Consider the following 26394-nt stretch of genomic DNA (forward strand, 5'->3'; position numbering starts at 1 on the left):
GTATGTTGTGCGTACTTTACTGGTGATAATTTCATTCATTAAAGAACAAAAAAAGCACAGGCTTGGCTCAGTGGTAGAACATTAAGCTGGCACACGGAGAACCCGGATTCAAATCCCATCGTGTTCGTGGTGTTTTTATATGCAATTTCTTTTCATTTCGCGCCATAGTTGTGATGGACAGCAGTGGTGGCCGACAACTACGGCGCACACGACCCTTGTTTTGATTCCAAAACAGCTTTCACCATAAAAGAATAAAACATGATAATTATATACGCATACATTCAGTTGCAAAAGATGTTTCAATTCAGTTTTCAAAAACGGAATCCTGCGGGAACAGTAATCCTTTATGCTAATCTGGGGCCCTAATATTGAAGCTCAGTTTGATAGAGATTTTTCATTTTAAAAAGGGAGCCATTTGCTTACCTCGTGAAATAAGTTTTCACCGGGTATTTGACATCACTTCCGCGCAGCCTGTTTTAAATACGCGCGTGCGCACAACTTAGTCAACTTTACGATAACATGGCTGTGGAAAAGACCACTTTTCCATTTTCCCTACCACATATTACTCCTCGAAAGGTCGAATCGATCGAACGCAACATTTAGCACGGTGGACCGCTCGATCTGCTAAATGCCTGCAGCTGACGCGAATACGAAAAGCCAATGGAAGTACCCCGACGCAAGGGCTTCTCCTTACACTGGAGCATATTGAACAATACGGGCAGATTTTTACAGTCGCGGCACTTGCAACGGTGACTTTATAAAGAAAATCCATGCGAGCGAAACGATTGCTCATTCGTATATTCCTGAACCAGTCGTCACGTAGTGTTGAGTACGCATTAAAATGCTCATCCTAATGTTTCCATCCTACGTCTCAATTCTGGTGTTTGGTAAGTACCTGAAGACACGATACTGTTTCATCGCTACTCCTGTTGCTGTCCTATGTTCACGTTAATTGTGCATTGCCCTAGTTTGACTAGCCGAGACACACGTATACGTTTCTGTCATATTTATCAAAATTTACTTTCTTATTTTAAAGATTTTAGTTTTGCCTCCGAAGGGCTATACATATATAATTGTCATCGTCATCACTGTCTTATAACAAACGTTTGAATCGCGAGAAAGAATTTCAAAATAGTCAATAAGCACCAAATGGTAACGCCCAGCTTCTGCGCTAAAAAAAGAGCGCCAGTGTGAATACTCTTCACAAGCAATTTTAAACCGAGAAAGAATCTGTCCTTCGTGGTGAATTACGGCCATCGTGATTATTGAAGGACCAATTGACAATGAGTCCATGATGAGGTTTGAGTCCGCCGACGTGATCAAGCTTACAGCTAAATTATCACTTGTTCGTTGATGTACTTCACAGTGAATGCCACTTGTACTTTGTCATCCGGTCCTTTGTATATTTGTAATGTATCTGTTGAAACGGAATGCATGCACAACCATGCAAAAGAGCCGTCGATATGTAAGGTCTTGGATTTACTGATGCCAGGGCATTGATTGATATGTGGGGTTTATTGTCCCCAAACCACCAGATGATTATGAGAGACGTCGTAATGGAGAGCTCCGAAATTTTCGACCATCTGGGGTTCTTTAACGTGCACCCAAATCTGAGCACACAGGCCTACAGCATTGGCGCCTCCATCGGAAATGCAGCCGCCTCAGCCAGTGGGATTCGATCCCGTGACTTGTGGGTCAGCAGCTGAGTACCTTAGCCACTAGACCACCACGGTGGGGCGGATACCAGGGCATTAGGTTGAGGCTTTGTGCGATCTGAGCCCATTGCTCGCATGTGAGCTTGCTACACTTTACACGGTGTGTGACGTACTCGAAAGCGTCACGGCAACAATGAAAGTTTCTATTGAGGACACATTATGAACCATGATCATCGGCATGATTATCGTGATCGCCTAATACATCCAACTACTTTAAATTCTACTACTCCAAGTTAAATGTCTAGTTTTCTCGAAGATATTGCAAAAGGACTTGAAAGTCGCTTTACGCCTGCCTTCTCAAACCACTCGCGATCTTCCGAGAAAAGTGACGGTTTTTAGGAGATCACTGCTTTGGAGTGAAAACAAGTAGTGAGAAATTGCCCAATACTGCGCCAGGTCCGAACGGCATAACTATTTCGACAATGAAAATCATCCATAAGGTTTTACCCCAGGAACTCCCGACATAGGTTAACCACTCTATCGAAAACTCATGGATTCCACCTGATTGGAAAATTGGGAACACAATTACTTTATTAAAAAAAGAGGTGCTGGGTTTACGATAGATAACATCAGCCTATAGCACTTACATTTAATCTGGTAAAATAATGAAAAAGATCTAACGCATTAGGATAGATAATTGGTTGAATTAAAACATGGTCGTGAGCCTATGCCAAATTGGCTTCAGGCATGGTTGCTCAATTTAGTGTGCCCATGTCAATTTAGAAAGTAGAATACAGCTTGCCCGTTGTAAGAAACAGTATGCCGCATTAGTAACCCTAGACATCACAAAAGCTGATGACAGCGGGGAACATTCAAAACTAATAAATTCCCTTAAAAACGCAGGTCTACCACAATACTTTGTAGCATGGGTAGATTCCTTCCTAACGACAGCGAATTTCACTTTTCTCAATCTGGTTTGTCGTCTCTAAGGCACAAACAAACTAGAGGTCTCCCGCAAGGATCAGTGTTATCGCCTCTGTTATTTCAAATTTTACTATGCACTCTTCCTGTACAGATGGACGTGCAAGTGTATGTATATGCCGATGATATCGCGTTTGTTTCTACTGCTGCTGGTATACATCCACTTTATCGAAGTCTGCAGACGTATATGAACGCTTTAGAAACGTAGTTATAAAACATAAATTTATCACTGAATGCCAAAAAAAGTGCGATAGTAGTTTTTCCTTTAAGTGTTCCGGTCTATATCGCTTTGCATTACCGGCAAAACGTTATCCCGCCAGTAGAATTTGTTAAGTATTTAGGGATCACTTATACTGCAAAACTTAATTGGAGTCCACATTTAGAAAACATGACTACCAAAGAAACTCGTGCGCTAGGGATAATCCGCAGACTCAGCAGCAAGCGTGCAGGTTTTTGCAGAGATGTTCTGATCATGATTTACTGCATGTATATTCGCCCGATATTACAGTTCGGCTGTGTCTTGTTTTCTGGTCCCCCTGCATACAAACTACGACCACTGGTTCATTTAGACCGCGAATCATTACGATTATGTCTTGGACTTCCAAAATTTGTATCAATACTATTTTGTACAAAGAAGCACGCCTGCCTTCTCTTCGTATTCGGTGTAACATCCTAAACGCGCGTACATTTGTACAGATCTATGCATCGCCATTGAGGAGATCGAAATATATTTTTCTTGAACACCCGACGGAATTTTTCGGCCATCAGTGGCCAAGATTACGGCTTCCCCAAGTCATTTTCACACAAACACAATTGGAAACATTACAAGTGCAGCTCCGTGAGATACTAATCATAAGCACATCCTTCCAAACAAGCCAAATAGAATTTGAGGACATATTTCCAAAGAATCGCAAACAATTACCCAGTAGATACTTAAATAGCATATTAGAGGACCATTTATCTTGGTTAGAAACGGCTGCAGTGATAGCAGCTGACGCTTCAGTTTGTGAAGAAAAGGCAGGGGTGGGAATCGCATCATTACATTTAGATCTGTCCTTTTCAATTCGATTACCGGACTTTACTCCTATTTATCATGCGTAACTACTTGCTATCATAATAGCTCTACGGAAATTACCCCTATCATTATTAGAAGCCGTCATTCTGACAGACAGCCTATCCGTATGTTCCTCTTTCACTGCATCAAATTTTTCAAATTTTTTTAGAAATATTTCAATCCCTCATTTCAAGACATATACGCATTATTCGTTTTGTATGGGTACCTGGTAACAAAGGTATTCCTCTAAATAAACAAGCGGATGCACTCGCACTTTTATCATGTAATGGTCCGATAATGTCTATTTTGCCAACGTTGGCGTTTGTAACTGCGACACGTTTTGAAAAATTTGCCATATCGGACAACTTCGCAAAGTCTGCGTTGTCAGTTTCTGACTTATCTCAGCTCAATTATCGTTGGAACAATCGATGGTGTTCCTCCAGAAGGACCGCAGTTACCAAAATTCGATGCCGACTCCCCCCACTGAATTTTTACCGACACAGGTCTGGTCTGGTACAGTCACATTTATGCCTCCATTGCAATGAGTGTGAATTTCTTGATCATTTCTTTCTAACGTGCAGATTATTCAGCAATCAGAGGAAAAGACTTCTAGACGAACCACTTCGAAGGTTGAGATTAAATTTATCCCTTGCGGTTCTTCTTTCCTTTTGGGCTACCATGCTGGGTTTTGCCACTGGAGCGTTTGCGAAGCCGTTTGCGATTTTCTTCGGGAGACGAGAAGAATAGAATGCTAAGTTCATCGTTAAAAACATCAAAATCAAGCATATTCATTAAAAGCTAAACATTTCTAGATTATGAACACTTCTTTTTAAAAAGCAAGACACTGCTCGTTTCATGGCCGATCCCCCATGGTGGGTTGCGCCAGGATAAAAAAGGGACAAACAAACAAACAACTCATGGCTGTCGGTCTTGTTTTATCCGCGACATTTCTGATGGAGACACTGGGTACGTGTACTTCAGTTGTCTCAGCCCTCTAGGAGACAGATACATCTCCCAGAGCAAGAAATAGCCGCCACCTGCGTGGGTTACCCCCTGAATTTGGTCCCTTGGCATCGACACCTAGAAAGGTGACAACGACAAGCCAGGCGGTCCAGACCAGCGATGCCCATGGTTCTTTTCTCCGCATGTTTCTCATGCGCCACAAACAAGAAAACTGTTTCATGAAGATATCTCCGTGAATGTTGATGACTGTCTCAACAATTTTGATCAGGTTGTTAGTATCAACGAATGGGACGATGTTCGCAAGCTGCGCTGGGTTTACTTGTACTTGGAAAATTCTGCGTAGACATTATACGAGAACCACGACGGCTATTCTGCGACATGGCAAGAGTTAAGCCGACAGCTCCGTGACGCCTACCACAACGCCGAAAGAAAGGAGACGGCTGAACATGCCATATCCTGCAGGAACCAGCAGCCGAACGAACGGGTCTCTATGTTTGCCGAGGAGATGCTTCGGCTCTTCAGGCGTGCCGATCCTGCCATGTCGGAAGAAAATAAGGTACGCCATTTGATGCGGGGTGTAAAGGAACAGGTTTTCGCTGAACTCGTGTGCAATCCACCGATAACCACCGCCGACTTCATCCATGAGACAAATGAATGAATGAATGAATGAACAACTTTATTTATCCCTTGTTAAAGGGAAGGGGGCAACAGGAAAGGGTGTGGTGGGGATGAACTACTTGAAGTTCATCCCCACCACACCCTTTCCTGTTGCCCTCCATGAGACAAAGTTCATGGAGCGTACTCTGCAGCAGTGGTCGTCACAATACGAACGCCACATTCCGGCCCCCACTAGCTCTATTGAATCTGACAGTGAGACAGGCCCTCACAGACTTCATTCGAAGTATCGTGTGGGATGAATTGCGATAGCTTCAAGTAGTGGAATGCCGTCCACATGTGCCAGACATTGCGGATGTAATCAAAGAAGAAGTCCGGCAGGCAGTCATACCCCTGGCGCCAATAGCATCACCAATCACCGAGGCCCCAGTCCTCACATATGCGGTGGCATTGCGATCCTCTGGGCCACCGGCTACAGGTCCCGCTATGCGGACAGTGTACCAGACTATGCCCCATGTCCAGGACACTGCTTCGAGTCCACCTCTCAGCTCAAGGTTTGCAAGCGTACCCTCCTAACTGCCGGCCTCAGGACAAAGTGGTAGCAAGGCAAGCGCGTGGCGCAACCTCGGATAACCGTACACTTTGCTATCACTCCGGTGAAGCAGGTCACGTGTACTGGAAGTGTCAGTACTGCCTAGTAGGCCTCCGTGGTTTCAACCCTGATGCTCGATGCCCACGCTACGGTGAGCGTACCCATGAAATTGAAGCCTATCTTAAGGGCCAGTGAACTCCTTCTGCTGTTCCGCACCACCAATCTAGATCACCATCGTCTCGCCTTTCTACGTCGCCTGTCTACGTCGCGCCTGTCTATGTCGTCTTCCGCTCCCTTCAGGAGCCGGTCACCAAGTGCCTGTAGGGGAAACTAGGATCGGCGACTTCTGGGAGTGAGGTTGCGGTCAGGCGAACTGTTAGAGACCTTCCTTCGACGCAACGACCCGACGATGCCCCTTCCGGTTTTTCAGTGTTCCCCGACAGCAGAAACATCTTTTCTGCTGAAATTGCCGTCTTCGTCGACAATCATGCTGTCAACGCCCTCATGGACACCGACACCGACTATTCCATAATAAGTGCCGCACTGGCATCTGACTGAGTAAGGTTACCACACCGTGACAAAAACCCCAGTTGAGCACGGCAGGTGGCCATCTGGTGATGCCTACTGGTATGTGCATGGCGCGCATTCGAATACGTACGTCGACATTTACGTGGTCTTTCCTCGTATTGCGCATTTGCTCGCGGCCAATCATCTTGGGAATGGACTTTCTTTGTGAATACGACGCAGTCATCGACCTGCGTGAATTACTTGTGTCCTTCAAGGATCCTTTTAGTGCTGCAACTGACGGTACGCAATTCTTGAAAAGAACGCTCCAGGTTACTGACGATTCTCTAGCTCATCCGCCTCGAAGCAGCCTCTTTGTCAAGGTATAAGTGGGACAGGACGTGTCTGACACAATAAATACGGAGGCGAATTAGTCTCTCCTTATTTCACGACGAATCTGCGTTTCCCGAGGAATCTTTCAACCTAACAAGAGACATGCTCCTCTAATCACGAACATAAGCGACGTGTATCTCCACCTTACGAGATACACTAGCTGCCATTGCATATTTTGAAGAACTTGCTGATACCCAAGGTTCGTCGACGTTAACCCCCCTGACGAGGCCATCGCGGGCGCTCTCGATGTGAACGAGGGTCTACTTTTGGCACAAGGAAGAAGAATTTTGCGTATACTCGGTTCATTTCGAGACTGCTTTGCTACTACGTCGAGGGTTAACCAGACGCCACTTGCCCAGCATCGTAACACTACGGAACCCACCGAGAGAGCCATCCGACAACATGCCCATAGGGCACCACAAAAGGAATCAGACGCTATACGTGACCAAGTCTAACAGATGCTTCAGGACGACGTTATCCAGCCATCTACCAGTGCCTGGGCTTCGGCAGTTGTGTTAGTAAAGAAGAAGATAGGTACGTTGCGCTTTTGCGTTAATTCCCGTAAATTAAACAAGGTCACCAAAAAGGACGTTTACCCTGTACCCCGGATAGAAGATTCACTGGATCGTATACGCAATGTTAAGCACTTTTCCCCCATGGATTCGCGTAGCAGCTACTAGCAAATCGCAGTGAACGAGCGCGACCACGAAAAAACGGCTTTTATTACTGCCGACGGCCAGCACGAGTTTAATGTCTTGCCTTTCTGTCTATGATAAGCACCAGCTACTTTCCGAAAAATGATGGCTATGTTTCTCACGGGAATCAAACGAAAATCATGTCTGGTTTACCTTGACGGCGCCGTAGTTTTTGCAGACACGTTCTAACTACACATCGAGCGCCTTCGGGCACTTTTTCTGGCAATTATAACAGCGGGGCTTTCTCTCAAACCTGATAAATGCCATTTTGAATACGAATGACTGAAGTTTCTGGTCGCCCCGTCGCGGTGGTCTAGTGGCTAAGGTACTCGGCTGCTGGTCCGTAGGTCGCGGGATTGAATCCCAGCTTCAGCAGCTATATTTTCAGTAGAGACGAAAATTCTGTGGCCCTATGTGCTCAAATTCGGGTGCACGTCAAAGAACCCCAGGTGGTCGAAATTTTTGGAGCCCTCCACTATGGCTTCTCTCATAATCTTATGGTCGTTTTGGGACATTAAATCCAAGATATAAATCAATCAATCAATGTTTCTTGTTCATGTTGTGAGCCATGTCGGCATTCGACTAGATGCGGAGAAAACTCGCGCCGTTGCCGCTTTTCCCGTGCCCACAAATAAGCGTGACCTACGCCAATTTCTGGGGCTCTGTGCGTACTTCGGGCGCTTTGTGAGAACCTTTATAAACATCACTGAACTCCTCAACAAGGTTACAAAATATAGTGTTTCGTTTGTTTGGGGTCCAGAACATGTTTGGGGTCCAGAACATTATTCATGATGTAGTGGGTATCCGACAATTAGCAGCAGTAACTCAGAGAGTTTAGAAAAGGCTCTGAAAGACCGCTCTTCCAGTTTTCGCAGTGTCTGTGCTGCGAGTTCTGTGAAGGCCTGGTGTGAAGGCCTGGTGTGAAGGTCTTGTATTTCAAAGTTTTTTATTTACATTACATTATTTACATTTTTGATAATTTCTTGTTATTCTATAACAAACATTTCGCATGTTTCTGCTGTTTATTCTCTGTCTATTAACACTGTGTAATACCACGTGTGAATAGAAATATTCTGTTTACTAATACCAAAGGTTTAATTGATACATTATTAGGAACATTGTAAAAGTAACAATATTGTTAAGAGTTGGCATAATGAATCAGTATGCCATTTGTGGTTATTGAGAAAAAATTGTTCTTTTATCTCAGAATATACAAACTGTAGGGTCAGACACCCAGCTTTAGTGGTCTCGAAATGAGGTTGTTTGGTGTCTCAAATAAAAGAAACTAACATCGATTATTAATTGAAACACTTACTCCGTACCAGGAATTGCAAGAGTGACCCTATTCGTCAAGCTTTCTCTGGCCTACCCAATCACAAGTCATCCAGGCAGTTCTAATGAAAAGAGTGCCATTGTTTACCCCCAAGTGTACGAAAATCGGCAGGATAATTCGGAAAAAATCTTGGTCATTGACGGATACTCTCTTAATCTGAATAAAGCTTCAGTTCTTGCAGACACAGTCCTTCTGTTAGATGTAACAGCAAATGGCACTGCCGAGCAATACGTGAGTATAAACAAGATCTTCAAGTTTTTTTAGAAATACTTTTGTGAAGTATTAGAACGATTGTCGAGTAGTCCAAAGGACATCCCCCACAAAATTTTTGAAAAGATTTCTCTGTTCTAGCAATCAGCATGTGTAAATGTGGCCGGACCCATCAAAAACCCAGACAAATAATTGTGCCAATGCCTTATCATGTACCTGAACTTGATGCTGTATGATTGGGCCCTCTGTCAGCTTAACATGTTGAATGATATCCTAAGCCACAGTTGTAAATTCAGCTAAGAGTCCTATCCCTTCTGGTCAAGACGAAAATAGCAGATTAAAACAAAACGCTAACCATGATAAATTACAAAATTTAAAAACGACGTTGGGGCTTCCTATACTGGAGCCTTGTAGATTTGCTGGTATTAATTTTCGTGTAGATAGTCAAAAATTCCTAAGCATTTCCCCGAGGGTGAACATGGTTAAGTGCGAATGCATGGGGTGATGCTATGAGGGGTATTTATTAATTCGCACTAATATACTTATTAATCACACTATGGTGCCTTTATGATGTAATGGTTCCTGGGAATCGCAATTTGATCACACGGGGAAGTTAACGTTAACTCACTGGCGAATGCCAACGGATTTTAACTTTACTCCCCCTCATAGCATCAATCACCCGTGCATTCGCACTTAACCATGTTCACCCTCGGGGAAATGCTTGGGATTTTTATTACTGATGATGATGAATAAAGTGTAATTAATGAATTTAAGTGTTGTTTGTCATGAAGCACTTGTACACAGATACGTTATATACGAGGTATTATTCAGTTACACTTCACGACGCGTCCAGACGAGCAAAGTCCAGGGCTCGCACCCTCTCCCGAGCGGCACGTTCACTGGCTGGAACGGCTTCGGGAACGTCCACTCGCCGTTAACGATTGTGAGCGGCGTCTTGACGCAGGCCTTCATCGCCCTTCTCCGCCTGATGCTTGCGTTGTTGTTCCGCTTCTTGGGCCGCGTTCGCGGCTCGATGCTGACGCCTCATCTAGGCCTTGCGAGCGCGCAGTTCACCATCCGCTGCACGCTTCGCCCGCTTGTCCTCGGTCTCGCGAGCGCGAAGTTCGGCATCCTCTGCACGCTTCGCCCGCTTGTCCTCGGCCTCTCGAGTGCGCAGTTCGGCATCCACTGCACGCTTCGCCCGCTTGCACTCGGGCTCCCGAGCGCGCAGTTCGGCATCCGCTGCGCGCTTCGCCCGCTTACGTTCGGTCTCACGAGCCCTTCACAGTGCCGCCTTGTCTTCAACGTCGGCGAAACCACCGCGGCTACCGTCACCTCCAACGACGGGTGCAGTGCTAGCATTCGGTTGTACTGCATTCGTTGTTGATGGTAGCGTTGCCTCCGGGACACCATCGCACGACCCGCTCTTGACGGGAGACTGAGAGAGAAGGCGGACGCGCGAGAGAGAGGGGTGCGCGCGCAGCGAAGAGAGCGGAGGAGCGAGCCAAGGAGGAGGGGGTATAAGGCGCGTTACTGACACCGATATCAGCGTCGCGTCCGTGGCTTATTCGGTAGAGCGTCGCGCTGCGGCCCGCCAAGTCCTCTTTATTTTAAAGATAGAGAGAAGACTGCGGACGCCGCCGACGGCGGTGGATGGTTTGGGGTCGCTTATAAAGTGTATCCACACCTAAAATTATTTCATAAATTTTGTGCATATTACTTAGGTTGCGTTCTTGTTTCAATCCACAATAGAATTTGAGCACTTTCAAATTTCTTGACCTGTACCTTAAGGATAGAGACCTATAGAAGGAGAAGATCACTCGGCCACTCGGCTATTTCCATAGTGCCTGTTGCTAGTCGGTGGAACAAGCCCGTCGTCCATGGGTCTGCCTTTGACCTCCCGTTCAAAGCAAGAGAGCCCACGCGTTTCAAAGTGCAAGCGCAGAAGCGGGGCTGGTCTGACCTTCTAGTGGCATCGACAGACGCTGCACTCAGACGGCTGTAAAAATAACAGTGTCTGCCCTTTCGTTCCTTCAACATAGTGGCCTTTACGCTGTGATGCGGACGCTCATTGGTGTGGTGTGCACGGGTCACCGAAGGAATGCTGACTTCTGTAAAATCTATAAAGGCGTATAGTGATAACGCTTCGCAATACGGCCAGTCTCATAAATGGACGGTTCAGTGTTGTGGTCGTTCAGGCACGCACTTGGAGATGTGGATCGAATTTGTCCTACTTTTCTTTATTAATTCCTATCCCTTTCATTCAAGTTACTCCATTTCTGTGTGACCTGTTGATTGATTGATTGATTGATTGATTGATTGATATGCAGGGTTTAACGTTTCAAAACCACCATATGATTATGAGAGACGCTGCAGCAAAGCGCTCCGGAAATTCAGACCACCTGGGGTTCTTTAACGTGCACCCAAATCTAGCACACAGGCCTACAGTGCCGATCTGTTGAGGCGTCATCCTCAAGATAGACTGTTACGGGCGGCACTTTTCTTTTCTTTTTCTTTTCTGTTAATTTAGGGGAATTTCAGCTGTTGTTTCCTTTGCGGTGGTATGATATGTGCTCTTTGATCCAGCGCACTATCGTTTCACCGGATGAGTGGAAACCAAGATATACCATGTGTTAGTCATGCCAAAAGAATAGCGAAACCAGTTCCGATTCCTTATAATGCAGCTTTTCGCTGGAGCACGCACGTTGTAACCCCTAGGGAAGATTATATACGTTAACTAACCACTGAAGGTGACGTAGCTAGCATTTATTACATCTGAAAAAAATGATCTCCCCTATTCTCAGACAAAACTCGAAGTGCGCAGGAACAGGAACTCACACAATTCGCTTTTTAGAGGGGATTTGGGGGAATATACGCTTTTTCGAATTCACATTGAGTCATTTTATGTTTAATTTTATATCTGCAAATTGATAACAAGAGTTGGACGGATACTCGTCCGGTCGAGGAAAGACATGAAGCCAAACTACATAATTTCTTAGCAAAAATAAAGTCAGCATGAAAGCAACATGTTTCGGCTCCCCCTCAGAAGCCCTGTTCAGAAATGAAATGGGATGAGCAGACAGTCTGAAATTGTATCTTTTAAAATGTGACGTAGACAACGTGCGCACACGAGGGGGATGTTACCATTATTCCGTATAATCATTCTGTGCGAAGACTAGTGACAGTTACGCTGTGAGAGAGGCAACATTCCGCAAAGACTAAGACAGTGTATGTAGAATGCAGTAAGAAAAATGGTTTAACCAAATGGGCGGGCAGAACCTGCTGAAGGAACTAGCTACGAAATCAACGGGGGTAATGCAAGGATTTCCACACAAGCACAAAATTAGGGTCGTTTCTGTTTCATTTCGAATGTCTTGACAATCCAAACGATGGCACGCACAATTAATCCCAAAAACCGCAGAGTTCTTCACATTTGCGCACGCTGTCTACGTCACATTCAACGTATACATAAACACACAGCTTGAGCGATGATTTTCGTTTGAGAAAACGGCTCGCGCGCGAAAGGGTAAACTTGTCCTCACCTGCAAATTGTACGCATTTCTACATTTCTCCTGTGCTCACTAGAGATCACACGTAACTCTAAGGCTTCTGAACAGTCGTTTATGTAGCGGCATTGTCGATCCTTTCATCAAAAACATGTTTTATTTTCTTTTTTTGTAGAGCACACATACAATGACCAATAAGCTTTCCTAAGGCTTGGATGTCTTGCATGACGCACTTTTCGCGCGAAACAGTTTTTCACCAGCTGCAGTATCAGACGTGCAAAGCTTCACCGTACGTAAAAAGTACAAAGTGAAAGCGTGTAAAAGAGAGCCGTATGAATGCATGCTAATTATTTCAAAATGTACAGAGAAAATGTTCACAGAAGTTATGTGCAGGTTCAAGGTCCCCACTACGAGAGACACTTGTTCGAGGATAAGGAGAAACTAGCATCGCTCATCCTTAAGCCCCTAGGTGGAGGAAGCTACCACATCGTGAGTAAACAACATTGTTGAAGTAACTATCGAAGAATAAGGTTGGGGTGGAGCACATACGGCAAGCATTCTCTAATCAAGACTTGTTTTATATTACCGCTATCCCTCAAGAGGAAGGTTCAGCTTAAATTGAGGATGACGCAGCTAGAAAAATTATGGGTGTTAATTTAAACAGACAAGAAGGGGACAGAGTGGGTCAAGAACAAAGCAAGAATAGGGATATCTTAGTTCAAATCAAGAAGAATAAACATACATGGGCCAGGCTCGTAGCACGTAGGCAGGATAACCGGTGGTAATTAGGGTAACTGACTGGATTCCCAGAGAGGGCAAATGCACGAACGAGAGACAGAAAGTTAGGTGGACCGATGAGAATAAAAAGTTCGTAGGCATAACGTGGCACAAGACCGGTTTGATAGGCAGAGCATGAGAGGTCATTGCCTTGCAGTGCGCGTAGTCAGGCTGACGATTATGATAACTATTTTGAGTAAATAACATTCTCAAGTAAAAGCGTTATAACTCCTAATTGTATCAGTATAGCCAGGAAAAATAAAAAAATCTCCTGAAATCAACGCAAGTTTATATTGATATATGTGGAAACACACACCCACGCACAACAACCCTAGCCTATTTCTCTACCACCATCCCAAAACGAGCTTTTGGCTTTACCTCTGCACATTGACAGCCTGTTTATAAATGATTTAATTAAGGAACCGTTTCCATCTATTTGTGCGTAATACTACGGACTATGTTTGACGAGAATCATATTTAATTACAAGTCAACAAAAAGAGCTACTCCGAAAATAGACATGGCCTGTTAATTCACGGAAATATTTCGATATTATAACCACTGTGCAATGGTGAAGATATCCATGGCATCCGTGATTCGTGTATCCTATAGGTTGTGCCACAGAAACAGGTCAATTCAACTCCTAACCAGGGACTCAGTGGTACCCTAAAACTAAAAAAAAAAGACGACAGTTAGTCCATCAAAGCTCCTACTTACCACTGGCCCACTAAAATGAAGAAAGCAACAGCTGTAGCCCAAAATGTGCGACCACCACTGGTACTGAGTAGAAACTACAGAAGGACCCATGACCCCCTCCATTCTGGTTCTCAGTGGGAACCACAAAACGACCCATGGGTCCGACCAGGGGACCTGCAATAGTTCGTTCCCCTCAAGAAGACGCCACGCTTCAGAAAGGAAAGCTCGATGCTATGCAGAATGGTCAGCGTCAACGTCAAGCCGATCAACAGTATACGCAGTCAGAGCTGCCTAGAACCAGAGGCGGCGAAGACGCGTGTACTTCGAAGATGCCAGCCGTGAACGTAAGTCTAAGGCTGCTCATACTGAAGCAAAAAGACAACAGTTGGCCCGACAAACGACTGCGAAGCAATGGTGGCACGCCAAATACCCGAAGATCCGAGTACGTACAACGAGAGAATACTAGAAAAACACGAAGGGCAACTGTGACCGCGAGAAGATCGCAATTCGATAAAAGGCCAACACCAACGGCCATCGTGTCCATGTCGTGTCTGTGACTACCTGTGGCGTAACTCGAGCTTCCGTGTGCTGAGAACCAACTTAGAAACAACTTATCACCACCGAGCTAAAGCCTAGCAACGATGCAATAGCAACGTATAAACAACCTGCCTCACCCAGCTAAAGCCTACAAGGAATCAAGAAACAACTAGATTAGTTTTTAAATTCTCCAGTTTCGCTTTTTCAAGGCTTCCGTGGCTTAGTAGAAGATTCCATTATATATATTTTTTAATCAGACAGGTATGGTGAACTACACTCACAGGATCGAACCTGGCGAGACTTGGGAACGGTCATCACAGGAAAGATTGGCGCACCGACTATCATTAATTGACGTCACACCTGGGACATATGACGTCGTGAATAACGTCGGTAAGCTGCAAGCTTTTCGTAGTCTCCCCTTGCCTCGTGTGCGTGCGCATGTGTGTGTGAGAGAGTGAGAACATTATTTAATGAATACAAGAATATTATTTGAATGCACAGTGCTGATATAGCCCCCTTCCCCTCCACATACCTTGAAGAAAAAAAGAAAGCTAATACGGCTCTAGTTGAACACCTAAGAAAGGGCGTAGCATTGTCATGCAGTGATTTGTGTTGGTAGAGTTTCCGCTGCTGCGTTTACGAAACCGTTAATGTTTGTGGGAAGCATGCATGGTTTTCCCGGCACGGAGAAGAACCTTGTTAGGGTGATTCACAAACTGGTAGGCAACACGACACAACATTTAATGACATTTCTCGACTTTATACTTGTTCCCTCAGTCGATGTACATGTCGTTTGCGGCGACTTCCGTCGGGTTGTTTGTCCCCTTCAGTTGTAGCGACCAAGAGATGGTAAAGTGCAAGTAGGAGGAGCATTTGTGAAATGTTCGAGATGGTGCTGCATTGCCTTGCGTGGCGTAGGAGTCATTGATACATATGTGAGGTTTAACGTCCCAAAACCACCATACAATCATGAGAGACACCATAGTGGAGGGCTCCGGAAATTTCGACCTCCTGGCGTTTTTAGGAGCGAAGCTCCTTAAGGCGTGGGCTGTGCGTCCCCTGTATGTAGCCACCTCTCGTTCAGTTCTAAGTATTACGCTAGCCACCGCCCGATCTAAAGGGTACAGCCATATCCATCCGTCCATCCGTGCATCCGTCCGTCCGTCCGTCCATCCATCCATCCATTCATCCATCCGTCCAACCGTCCATCCGTCCGTCCATCCATCCATCCGTCCATCCATCCATCCGTCCGTCCATCCGTCCGTCCATCCATCCGTCCGTCCGTTCGTCCGTCCGTCCGTCTATCCGTCCATCCGTCCATCCATCCATCTATCCATCCATCCATTCATCCATCCATCCATCCATCCATCCGTCCATTCGTCCGTCCGTCCATCCATCCGTCCATCATTCCGTCCGTCCATCCGTCCGTCCGTCCGTTCATCCATCCATAAGTCCATCCGTCCATCCATCCGTCCGTCCGTCCAAAAGATGCAAGATGTTATAAACTAGACGGCGGTACGTGTTTTTGATTATGAAAGATGCGAGGTGTTATAAAATAGGAATGATGCCACATATGGCGCGTGTCATCGTTCGATATAGTGCGGCGACGTACGCTAGGGGGAGCGTTGCAATAAAATGGAGTGGGCAAAATGTACGGAGGATTCATGGTTTACCAAGTTTACCTCCGGAGCTTCGCCCACTCATCATCATTCACTTCGTGGATATGGCGGCATTTTTTAACGTGCCCCCAAATTTGAGCACACGGGCCTACAAAATTCCCGCCTCCATCGGAAATGCAGCCGCCACCGCCGGGGTTTAATCCCGTGACTTGCGGTTCAGCAGCCGAATACCCTAACCACTAGTTCACCACGGCGGGGCGTCAGTCAATGGAAAGCTTTGAATGATTCTGGAATTTCTTCCAGTCACGCTTGTTAATGAACCAGCAACGAAGCACAACAACCTTCGCCAAGAGTAGTGAAAATGTGGGGAAGGAGTTAGCAGTTAGACTGAGTGCATTTTTCTTTGAGGAATGTCAAAGTTTTCAAACCTGTGCTTCAAGCCCATATTACTCATCAAGACCATATTCTGGTAAGAAATTTGTTTTTGTAAAGATTTGGCATATACCATTTAACAAGGCCATTTGTACGACAAGTTTGTTGTGACATCTTTCTTGCGGTTTCTTCGACACAAAACATCCCGACAATAACAGCGCCATTCATGCGCAAGATGAACATTTGTAGCGATACTTGTCCGCCTTGTATTTTTCAGATAACAGTTTTAAAAATGAACAACGCTACCAAAAAATCAGTAAGTCTTTACCTATATCTAGTAAGGAGTTCTACGCCAAAAACGCCCTTTGTGCTGCTTTCTTGTTTACAGAAAACCGAGCTCTCCCAAAATTTTATACGGTGGAGACGCACTTCATCACTGGTCTCAAGCACACCAGCTACTTCGGCAACGGAACTGAAGACCGAGTTGCCTATGCTATGCTCTTTATGCACGCGGTAAGAGAAGAGAGGAAAATTGACGGGGTGTTTTCTCAGTAGGCGAAGCTGGCGCATCTTTAACATAAACTAAAAGGCAGTGACATCTTTATACCGGTGCTACACAGGCAAACTAACCGACGTAAACATAGTTATACTCGTATAAGGGCTAAGTTTCCGGATGGCATTTTTTCGGATGAGCTGCAAAACGTACATATTTCGTACCACTTCACCTAATGATGCCGCAAACTAGAACTTATGAAGTCGACTATCTTAGAATATTATTTTAAAAATTAGGCATCTTCGCACTATGTTTAAAGAAGTACGAAACAAGGCAGCCTTATTTCTTTCCTCGCGCTCTCGTTTCTTTTTTTTGCATTTTTTCAATCTTGGTATATATTTGAGGCGAATTAATACTTGCTCGAGATCTCAACGTGTTTATCTCTTTTCTTTTGTCCTGTTTGATATTTTATTTTTAATCACCCCTTTATTTTTCTCACTTTCTATTTATCACTGGCTTCTTTTCTCTTTTCTATTTTTCGCGATAGCATGGAACCCAAAAGTGCATCGCACGTATTTTCATCAAAGTGGTCGTACTGCAAAGCAAGTTTACTTCTTTTTGGCGTAAGCGCGAGTAGGCGCTCAATATGAATATGATACCATTGCTATCAGTATTCTTCTCAGCTTTAGGCCAAGCTAGGTCCGCCGATGACAGCGTAAGACAGCATAAAAGAACTCGGCCTGCAGAACTGCCTCGCACTTGCAAAAAATTAAGTTTGTAGGAGTAGTCTGTGCTCGAGGCTATAGCGGGATTTTCAATAACCACACTGTAGCGACAGTATTTGGGACTGTTTCTGTTGCTGCGACGTTCCCAACTCCCCCAGAAACAGCAGGTTCTTTTTTATCAAGCTCAGATGCTATGTGACATGATTCATACCAATGTCGTCGCACCACTGCACGGAACTTCGCCAAGTAAATCTCCTGCATTGAGTGCTTTTCGTTTAATGCCTTGTATGAAATATTATGCTATTTTACGTGCTCATAGAATATACGTAGCGAACTGCTCATGCTAAGGCGTTGATAGTATTTAGTTGACGAATGATATTAAAGCGAATTAATTTGTTTATTCGTGCAAAATCGTTCCGATTCCACTTATTATGACAGGCAGACCTTAACGAGAAATACAAATTTTTGTGTGAGTCAATTACAACACAGCTAAACTTAAAGCTAGTACGACGAGGTCACGTTCGGTAAGAGCGAAAAAGCACGAAAGGAAACCACAGGCGGCGACGCTATATTGAAGTATCCGCAAGAACTCCTTGTCACATCAAAGATTATTATGGCACCCACTAGTGGTTACAAAACTCATTAAAGTAAACCTTATATACGTAGTGTTTTGCGTGACTCACAGCCTTCACGCACTAAGTTTCAGAGTTTAGTTGAGCCAATATGAATTAAAGAACCCAAAAATACTTCAAATTTGTGACTTCGCAGTGACCCTCAGGCATGAATGTATGGTGCTAAAATGAAAAATGAAATTTAAGCGTTCGTTTTCTATTTTCTATTTAGCGCACTACAGATTTCTGAAAGAGCAAGTTCTTAGCATAAACTAAGAAAATATTTTAACTTAGTCTTTTTACGATGATTTAAAAAGATATATCTGTCTCTTATACTAGAGGAGCATCGGTATTTTAGGCATTGCCAATGATGGGCTGCTCAAGGAATGTTTTTGATGAAAAAATGCGCTGGGGGAACGCAAATTCCTATTTCTTTTCTATAGTAACAGACCTTGCCTCTAAGTATTTAACTGTCCGAAAGGCAGCGTCATGGTACCGTTAATGCATATCTTAGTAACTTCGCACATTTACAAATAAAATGTCTATTGGATAATAGGGTACATATGGGAATCAGTCTATTACCATGAAAAAAAGTTTTTATCTTTTCCCACTTCGGAACGATTATATACGTACGCCATTATGACATCCTAGGCCTAGATATGTTATCTCTTACTGATGAATCAGTACTGGATAACATAAAGTTTTTTTGTACTGAAAGCGCCTTTGGCTGTGATAGGACACCACACTGGTATTATTTCACATCTTTACATCTTTACTTAAATTACTTAATTTATCGCTATGAATTAACGCACAGATTTCTTCACTTTAACGTTCGCAGGTGAGCCTTCGTTTGCAACAGCTCGAACCACCCGCTCGCATAGGGTTAACAACTATCGAAGGATTGAAGGTACTGAGAAAGCCGTTGCAATTTCTTCGTACGTTGATGACGACAAGATTGTCTCGTTTTCAGGAAACACCACCATATATAAATCTACATCAAGATGGACGCGTTATGATATATCAAACGTTGGCTGCATTAGGGAAACATGCAAACAATAGTAAAGTACACAAGCTGGCCGATGTCGTCTATTTGGCAGTCAGGTAATTATGAAATACGTTTGCCGAACCATTTAGAGCACAGAGACGGTAACGTGGAGAAAAACCGATCTTTTTCAGAGTTCTTCATAAATTAGGCTTATTTGATAAACTGCATGCCATATGTTTTATTGAACTTTGTGCCGCTTTTGTGATCTTGATCATATAAGGTAAGAAGAAAATGCTATTACCGATTGATTGACGTGCTGCTCAGTCAAACGTCTCCTAGACTCGATTTCTGTATCGAAGGGGACATAATTAGACGAAGTGAGCAGGCTTCAAGAGTGTAGGATGAGGACAAGAGATATTGACAGTATTTACGAAAACTACTTCACCTGATAGCTCATATTGAATGATGAGCGTGCTTATTATTACTACTGTGATTTATGTAAAGCCTCTTGCTTCCAATGAACGATCACCGAATAATGCATTGCAGTCCGAATTCGCACGTATATAAGGAGAGAAAGGTAATAAACTTTAGTTGTGCTTCTTCTAGGGCTTCTGGCGCCTTCGATTCCGGAGAGTCGCGGTCCACCTACTAGTGTGGAGCATGGCTTGGTATTCATATAGCACCTGGTTTGTAGAATAGAAAACATTGTGGAGCCCCATTGATACTGATTGATGCGTTACTACTTGTAAGCAGTAACTGTAAGAAAGGGCAATCAGGTCAATTAAATACATCCAGCATGACCATGTTTTTAGTTGGGTGTTGCCATAATAGCTGTTATATATAAAAAGCATTTAACGCTCATAAAAGACATTTTATTTGTTATGTTATGAGGCAGAAAATTGATTGCTGTGATCATGTGTTGCATACTATGCTTATCGTTTTGCTTAGTGCCGGTCTGGTTAAAATTAAAAACGGGACGAACCAAGGCAGTACTTTAGGTAAGTAGCAACTGTACAACACACTTCTTTTCTATGTATTTTCCAGAACTGGTTACTCTTATAAAATTGAGGATCGAACTTTTTTTGAAATCATCATAGGAGTATCATGTCTCCGTTGGATCTGGGATTCTGTTTTGTAATACGTTTGTATTTAAAAAAACAAAAATAAACACCACCACTTGTAAAACTATCATTTTCGCGTTTTGCAGAGTGGAACAAGCCTGTCGAATTAAGCATTAGGTTGCAAACTTTTATGAGCTATAGAAGCGCAATTAAGGCAAAGCCCACTGCCTCCACCCTCGCCTCTCATTTGATGCGTTTATAACCTTGCGACTACGCGATTTCCTTCTAAAGTAAATGAATGTTTTCCGCCACCGTATCGCATTCCTCAATATTAGGTAATTCACATGTGAAGTTGGACGTCCCAAAAGTCATTCCTCAATAGGCCCTTTGCTGAGAGCCAGCACTAAGTTCAAAAAAAAAAAGAAACGTGTGTACGTACCAACAAGCCCGCGTTGCTAGCATATTGAAATTGAACTCTTTTAGTTACACGTAAAAATGACCCATATTATTTTTTGTGTTTATTTTAAGTCACCTCGTAACTATTTGATCCCAGGGATGGCAAATATGGCCAGAGCCTGCATGTTTGGCAAAGTTGCCATAGGATTCGACCGTCCTGCCACATTCTCCGGTGTGCAGACAACGGCTCACGAAATCGCTCATCTGTAAGTGCTTTAACGTTTTAAACGCAACTCATCATACGTACAGTCTTAGTCGGATCCTGACTAGACTACACGCCCGCAGGCAGGAAATCAAGTCAAATTATGGCCGCTTCTACGCGGCTCCGTAGCCGTGTCCCTGAGAAAGCGCTCAGATTTGAAGTGACCTTCAGAATAGCCGGGACAAGAATTAACCGGGATTTTAAGTCAAATTTTTCGTGGCAAGATACGGGCGAGGAGGGGAAGGCGGCGTTTTGTTTTTCTTTTCTTTTTTTTCTCTTTTTTCCGCTTGCGCCCGTCGTTGAACGGGTCTGCGTAAGCTGATGCCGGCTCCAGGTGCCAGGCTGGCGTGACAGAGGTGGTGGCTCTCTCCTTTTTTTTTTCTTTCTTGCGCCCGCTCTTACCGGCTATAGGCAGTAGGGGCGCACCGCCCATATGCCGTTCGTGATCCGGCACCTGACTGAGAATGTACTGTGTTTTCTGAGTCGAAACATAGCAGAGGTAGTAGCCCACCAGAAACACGCGTACTAATTGGAGAGTAAATTAACAGTCCTAACCTCAGAAATGTACTATCATTGCTTACTTGCGCTTTGAACGTAGTAGTTGAATTTTGCAGGCTAACAAAAAACAACGCCATGTGAAGCACTACGCAGCGCGCAATGAAAAGGCAAATGGTAGGCGTAACAATAAGCAATCTAAAGAGAGTTAAACGGATAAAAAAGAAACGGGTGTTGGTCATATTCTAGTTGACTTTCAGAAAGAAGTGGAGCTGGGCCGGACATGTAAGGGGTAAGATTTACACCCGGAAGCCATTCAAAACAACAAAGTGGGTACCACCGGAAGGAAAAAATGGCAAGAATGGTAGCAAGTTAAATTAGGTAAAAGAAAATTGAGCATTTCACAGGGATTAATAGAATAAGCTGGCGCAACACATGGCCATATCTTAGAAGAGGTCTTCGCCTTGCACTGGGCATAAACACAGCCTGAGAAGGATGACATCCACGATGACGGTGACGGCTGTAGGCGTGCTTACATATACAAAATAATATTGAGAACTCATAGAGAATTCACACTGTCCTTCGTATGTACATTATTATTTAGTACACACAAGTTTTCATGAGACCCATTAGAATAAGAAGCACGCAAATACATGCATAAAATACCGAATAAATGAAATAAGTGCATGTCCTTCGATGTGACTGCCTCGCGTCAGATGTGAAAGCATTGTGGGCTGGGATGTTGACGATCGAATAGCAGAGTCAAACAGAACATATAGGTCCTGGATAGTTCGTCCGGCTGTGGTCATATAGGTTAGGCTGACCATAAGCTCAACAGTACATTTACATCTTCATGCTGATGCATTATCTGACAGTTAAATTTAAATTGTAAATTATCCCATAAAGCCGATTCCATTTCTCCGAAATTTTATGGCCCTACCTGGCACTCGCGCAACTTAACATCATTTATCTTATTTACTGATATTTAATAAACCATAATTTTGAGCTCTGAGCTGCTGTGTTGTGTACAGAGAAATCCACGTAAAATAAAGTATAGCGTAGTCCTGTTCATTAAATTACTTGTGTCTTTCGACATTCAACCGTCTAGAGAACGCAAATAGATTCAAAACAGTTTCCTTCAACTTCAGTTATAAATCCTGTTCTTATTTTAATGTTTACTTTTGTTTGCCTTGTTTGTATGCGCCAGTGCCAAGACAAAAGTCATAGGCATGTTTAAAGGGACTGTCTACCGTCCTTCATTACTTTCCTGTTTTGTGTGGCAATAAAGAGCGTTAGATGTGTCTAACCTTGCAGCCGTTTCTCTGGAAAGTGCATAGAATTTTTTACAACAAAATTTTTCTGTCCGCGTTATGTCTCCTACAATCAGTGGGATTAATGCCTACAACGCTGGTCGGTGCTTGTAAAAGACGACAACTGAAACTGCAAGTGGTTTTTACAGGCTTCATGAAGTTTCGTTATTAATAAAGCAAATACCTTAGTGGTCATTTGAGGCACACACAACATTTTTTGAAGTTCTCATAAGCGGCGGCGGACGCCGTGGTCGCGTTTCTCCGCTGTTTGCAGGCAGGCATGCAGGCAAGAGAGAGAGAATAAAACACTTATTTGTGACCGAAGAAGGATTGTCGGTCAGTGGGATCCTTAGTCCGGGATCCCATTGGCACAGGCCGCTGTCCTCGCTCGTCTCGCGAGGGCCTGTTTGGTCTTCGGATCGGAGCTGGACCGAGCTGCCTCCCACCCTATAGTGTGGTGTTGTGCTTTAGGTTGTAGACGTGGATTGTGTAGGCATTCTCATACCATGTGGTACAGGGTGGCTGTTTTAGTGACGCAGAGCCTGCACTGTGGTGGGTATGTGTCGGGATCTATCTTGGACAGTATGTATGGATTGGGGTAAGCGAAAATACCGCTGGCGGCGCCGCTGGGTGCCTATTTGAACGCGTGAGAAAAAAACACACACCAAAAATTGGCTTCTGCTGCGATCTAAAGGTGCCTCACGTACACAAAAACAACTTCAAGAAAACGTGTCTGTTTTTAGGCAAAATAAGTCTACCTGCGATGATTTCTTGTTCTACCAGTAGCCTTTCAAGATTGACCACATTCGCTGTTGGGTGACGCTCATGGTCACTTTTTATCGACTTTCAAAATCAAGTTGAAATTGCAATTCATTTTTTCTCGCATGAAAACATGCTCGTTGCCACCGATTAGACGAACGATCTTTTTATTTGCGCCAAAATTAGAAAAAAGTTTACGAGTGGTAGACAGTCCCTTTAAGAAATGACGCAATGAGTGGCACCTAATATTTTTACTTTTCTGATTATAATTGCCATCATCATCGTGATAATTGCTGCAGCTGCCACGCAGAATCTGCCTTTCCCTTCGTGTTTGATTTTTGCATACAATAAATGGAATTATTTTTATGGCTTAATATTACGTGACACCACTTGCTAACAATGACTTAGCTTACAGATTTATGTTGGATCTTGTGGTTTACGGAACATTACAAGATGTATAAAAACTAAAGATCATGCTTACGAATTGTATACATAACAAAAGTTGAAATATGATTAGTTGTAGTACCCAATGAAGTATGTATCGCGGAGTTACAGCCGTTTCTTTCGATGGCATATACATGTAGATGAAAATACTCAGCCATTCGATAGAGCATTGCCTACAGTATTTGCCCCCTACTTTTTTTGAAGAAGATTGCTAACGGCAATGGTGTCATATTCTACAGGCTGAATGCCGATCACGATGGATACAGAACAGCGAAGGATTGCTCAGGCAAGGATGGTTATATAATGAGCAGCCCCCGAAAACATGGGAAGAACAGTTGTGCGTTTTCGAGCTGCAGTAAGAAGGACATCGCCTCCTTTTTAACGTGAGTTTTCTGACAAAGGCAATCAAACTTATTTACTCTAGTCTGGATATCGCGCAAAAGACAGGCCACTGACGGTTATGTGTTGTACTCAAGAGCGAGTTAATTAAGGAACCAGAAACAAAGTGAACCATGCTTATCACCGTGTTAGAAAATTATTACTGAGTTTACATACTTCAACCTTCTTTAATGTACAGCGACATGAAGAGACAACAAAGAATGACGACTGAATATCAGCCCATCCAAGCATGGGCAAGTCGCGTTCTTCATGCCTTCTTCCTCGGAAGCAGGGTTTCAAAAATTTACGCGTCTCTACGAAGTGAATGATGACGATTCGGCGAAGCTAACTCTTAAGGTTCATAATGTCTACGTTGAAGTTGTTCGACTAATATATGTTGTCACGTGCTAAGAGCTCGAAAGAACGTATAACGGAACGCGACTGTCAAAAATCTCAGAGACAAAGAAGGACGTCTCCACTGGCACGGGTTGCTCGTCTTCGTCTTCCTCGTTCACCGGCACAGAACTGACCCACTGTTCACTGGCACAGAACACCAGGTGGCATTACTCCTCTTCCCAAGAGATCATCGACCCAATGCTCAAATAAAAGTGTGCACAGCAGTGGGTCGAAGTAGGTAACATAAAAAATATTAAAAACGTTAGTGTACGAGAGAAAATAAGTCCTGGGCCCGGCAATCGGAAATAAACGGCACTCACTGTTCACATGAAGAGTTCACTGGCACAAGAAGAAGATTCGCATCACCGCGTAAAGTATGGTTTTAGGTGGACTACGTGTACAGTCTCTGGGCGTGGTAACCTGCGCTGAGTGATGGTGAGCGTCCGTCCAGAACCACTTCGTAGTTCACGTCGTTCAGACGTCTGAGTACTTTGTAAGGTCCAAAGTACTTCCTCAAGAGTTTCTCACTGAGACCTCGCCGCCTAATGGGTGTCCAAACCCAAACTTGATCACGAGGTTCATAATTAACTTCTCGATGGTGGATGTTGTACCGCCGTGCATCTGCGCACTGTTGAGTTCGGATGTGCACACGGGCCAATTGACGTGCTTCCTCAGCGCGCTGAATGTACTCATTGGTGTCGGGGGATAATTGGTCGAGCTTGTCGATGTCCTCATATGAAATCATTGCGTCCATCATAGTTCTAACATCTCGACCATAAACCAGTCGGAATGGCGTGAAGCTTGTAGTTTCCTGCATTGCAGTGTTATACGCAAATGTTACGTACGGCAGGATGTCGTCCCACGTTTTGTGCTGCACATCCACGTACATAGAGATCATGTCGGCTAGCGTTCTGTTTAGCCTTTCTGTTAAACCATTACTCTGAGAGTGATACGCAGTGGTCTTTCGATTGGTTGTGTAACTCAACCTGAAGATATCATCCAAGAGATTCGCTGTGAATGATGTCCGTCGATCAGTGATAACATATGACGGGGTGCCATGCCGTAGCACAATTTAATGCATAAAAAAACTGGCAATTTCAGATGCGGTCCCTCGTGGCAACGCCTTCGTCTCAGCGCAACGCGTCAAATAATCGGTTGCGACAATAATCTATTTGTTGCCAGAAGAAGACAAAGGAAACGGGCCTAGGGGGTCCATCCCCACTTGTTCAAACGGTGTACGTGGTGGATCAATCGGTTGTAGATGACCTGCATGCTTTAAATGTGGTGTCTTGCGACGCTGGCATTCACGGCACCCCTTCACGTAGCGTTTGACACAGGCAGACATTTTAGGCCAGTAGTAGAGTTGTCGCACCCGATCCATAGTTCTCGAGTAGTCCAGATGGCTAGATGTGGGTTCGTCGTGTCAAGCTAATAAGACGTCTTCGCGGAGGGCTTTAGGCACGACGAAAAGATGAGATCTGCCACCAGGACCGGCAATCCTTTTGTATAAGACGCCGTTTCGTAGGAAAATGATGGCAACGTTCGCGACATTGGACGAGGAATGGGCACGGTGCCACCT

At 44.2% G+C, this 26394-nt stretch overlaps 1 protein-coding gene across 1 annotated transcript; it reads left to right on the forward strand.

Annotated features, from left to right (window-relative positions):
- Window positions 1-753: 753 nt before the first annotated feature.
- LOC142791142 (venom metalloproteinase BumaMPs1-like) lies at window positions 754-24428 on the forward strand. Its single transcript, XM_075885445.1, has 11 exons — window positions 754-887; window positions 8778-9016; window positions 12895-12990; window positions 14767-14899; window positions 16778-16816; window positions 16889-17013; window positions 19168-19236; window positions 19300-19430; window positions 20263-20312; window positions 20929-21037; window positions 24281-24428. Exons 1-11 carry the CDS (start codon window positions 842-844, stop codon window positions 24426-24428), a joined length of 1185 nt encoding a protein of 394 aa, XP_075741560.1. The 5' UTR covers window positions 754-841.
- The last annotated feature ends 1966 nt before the right edge of the window (window positions 24429-26394 follow it).

The sequence above is a fragment of the Rhipicephalus microplus genome, unplaced genomic scaffold, assembly GCF_043290135.1.
Source record: "Rhipicephalus microplus isolate Deutch F79 unplaced genomic scaffold, USDA_Rmic scaffold_147, whole genome shotgun sequence".
Classification (NCBI taxonomy): Eukaryota; Metazoa; Arthropoda; class Arachnida; order Ixodida; family Ixodidae; genus Rhipicephalus; species Rhipicephalus microplus.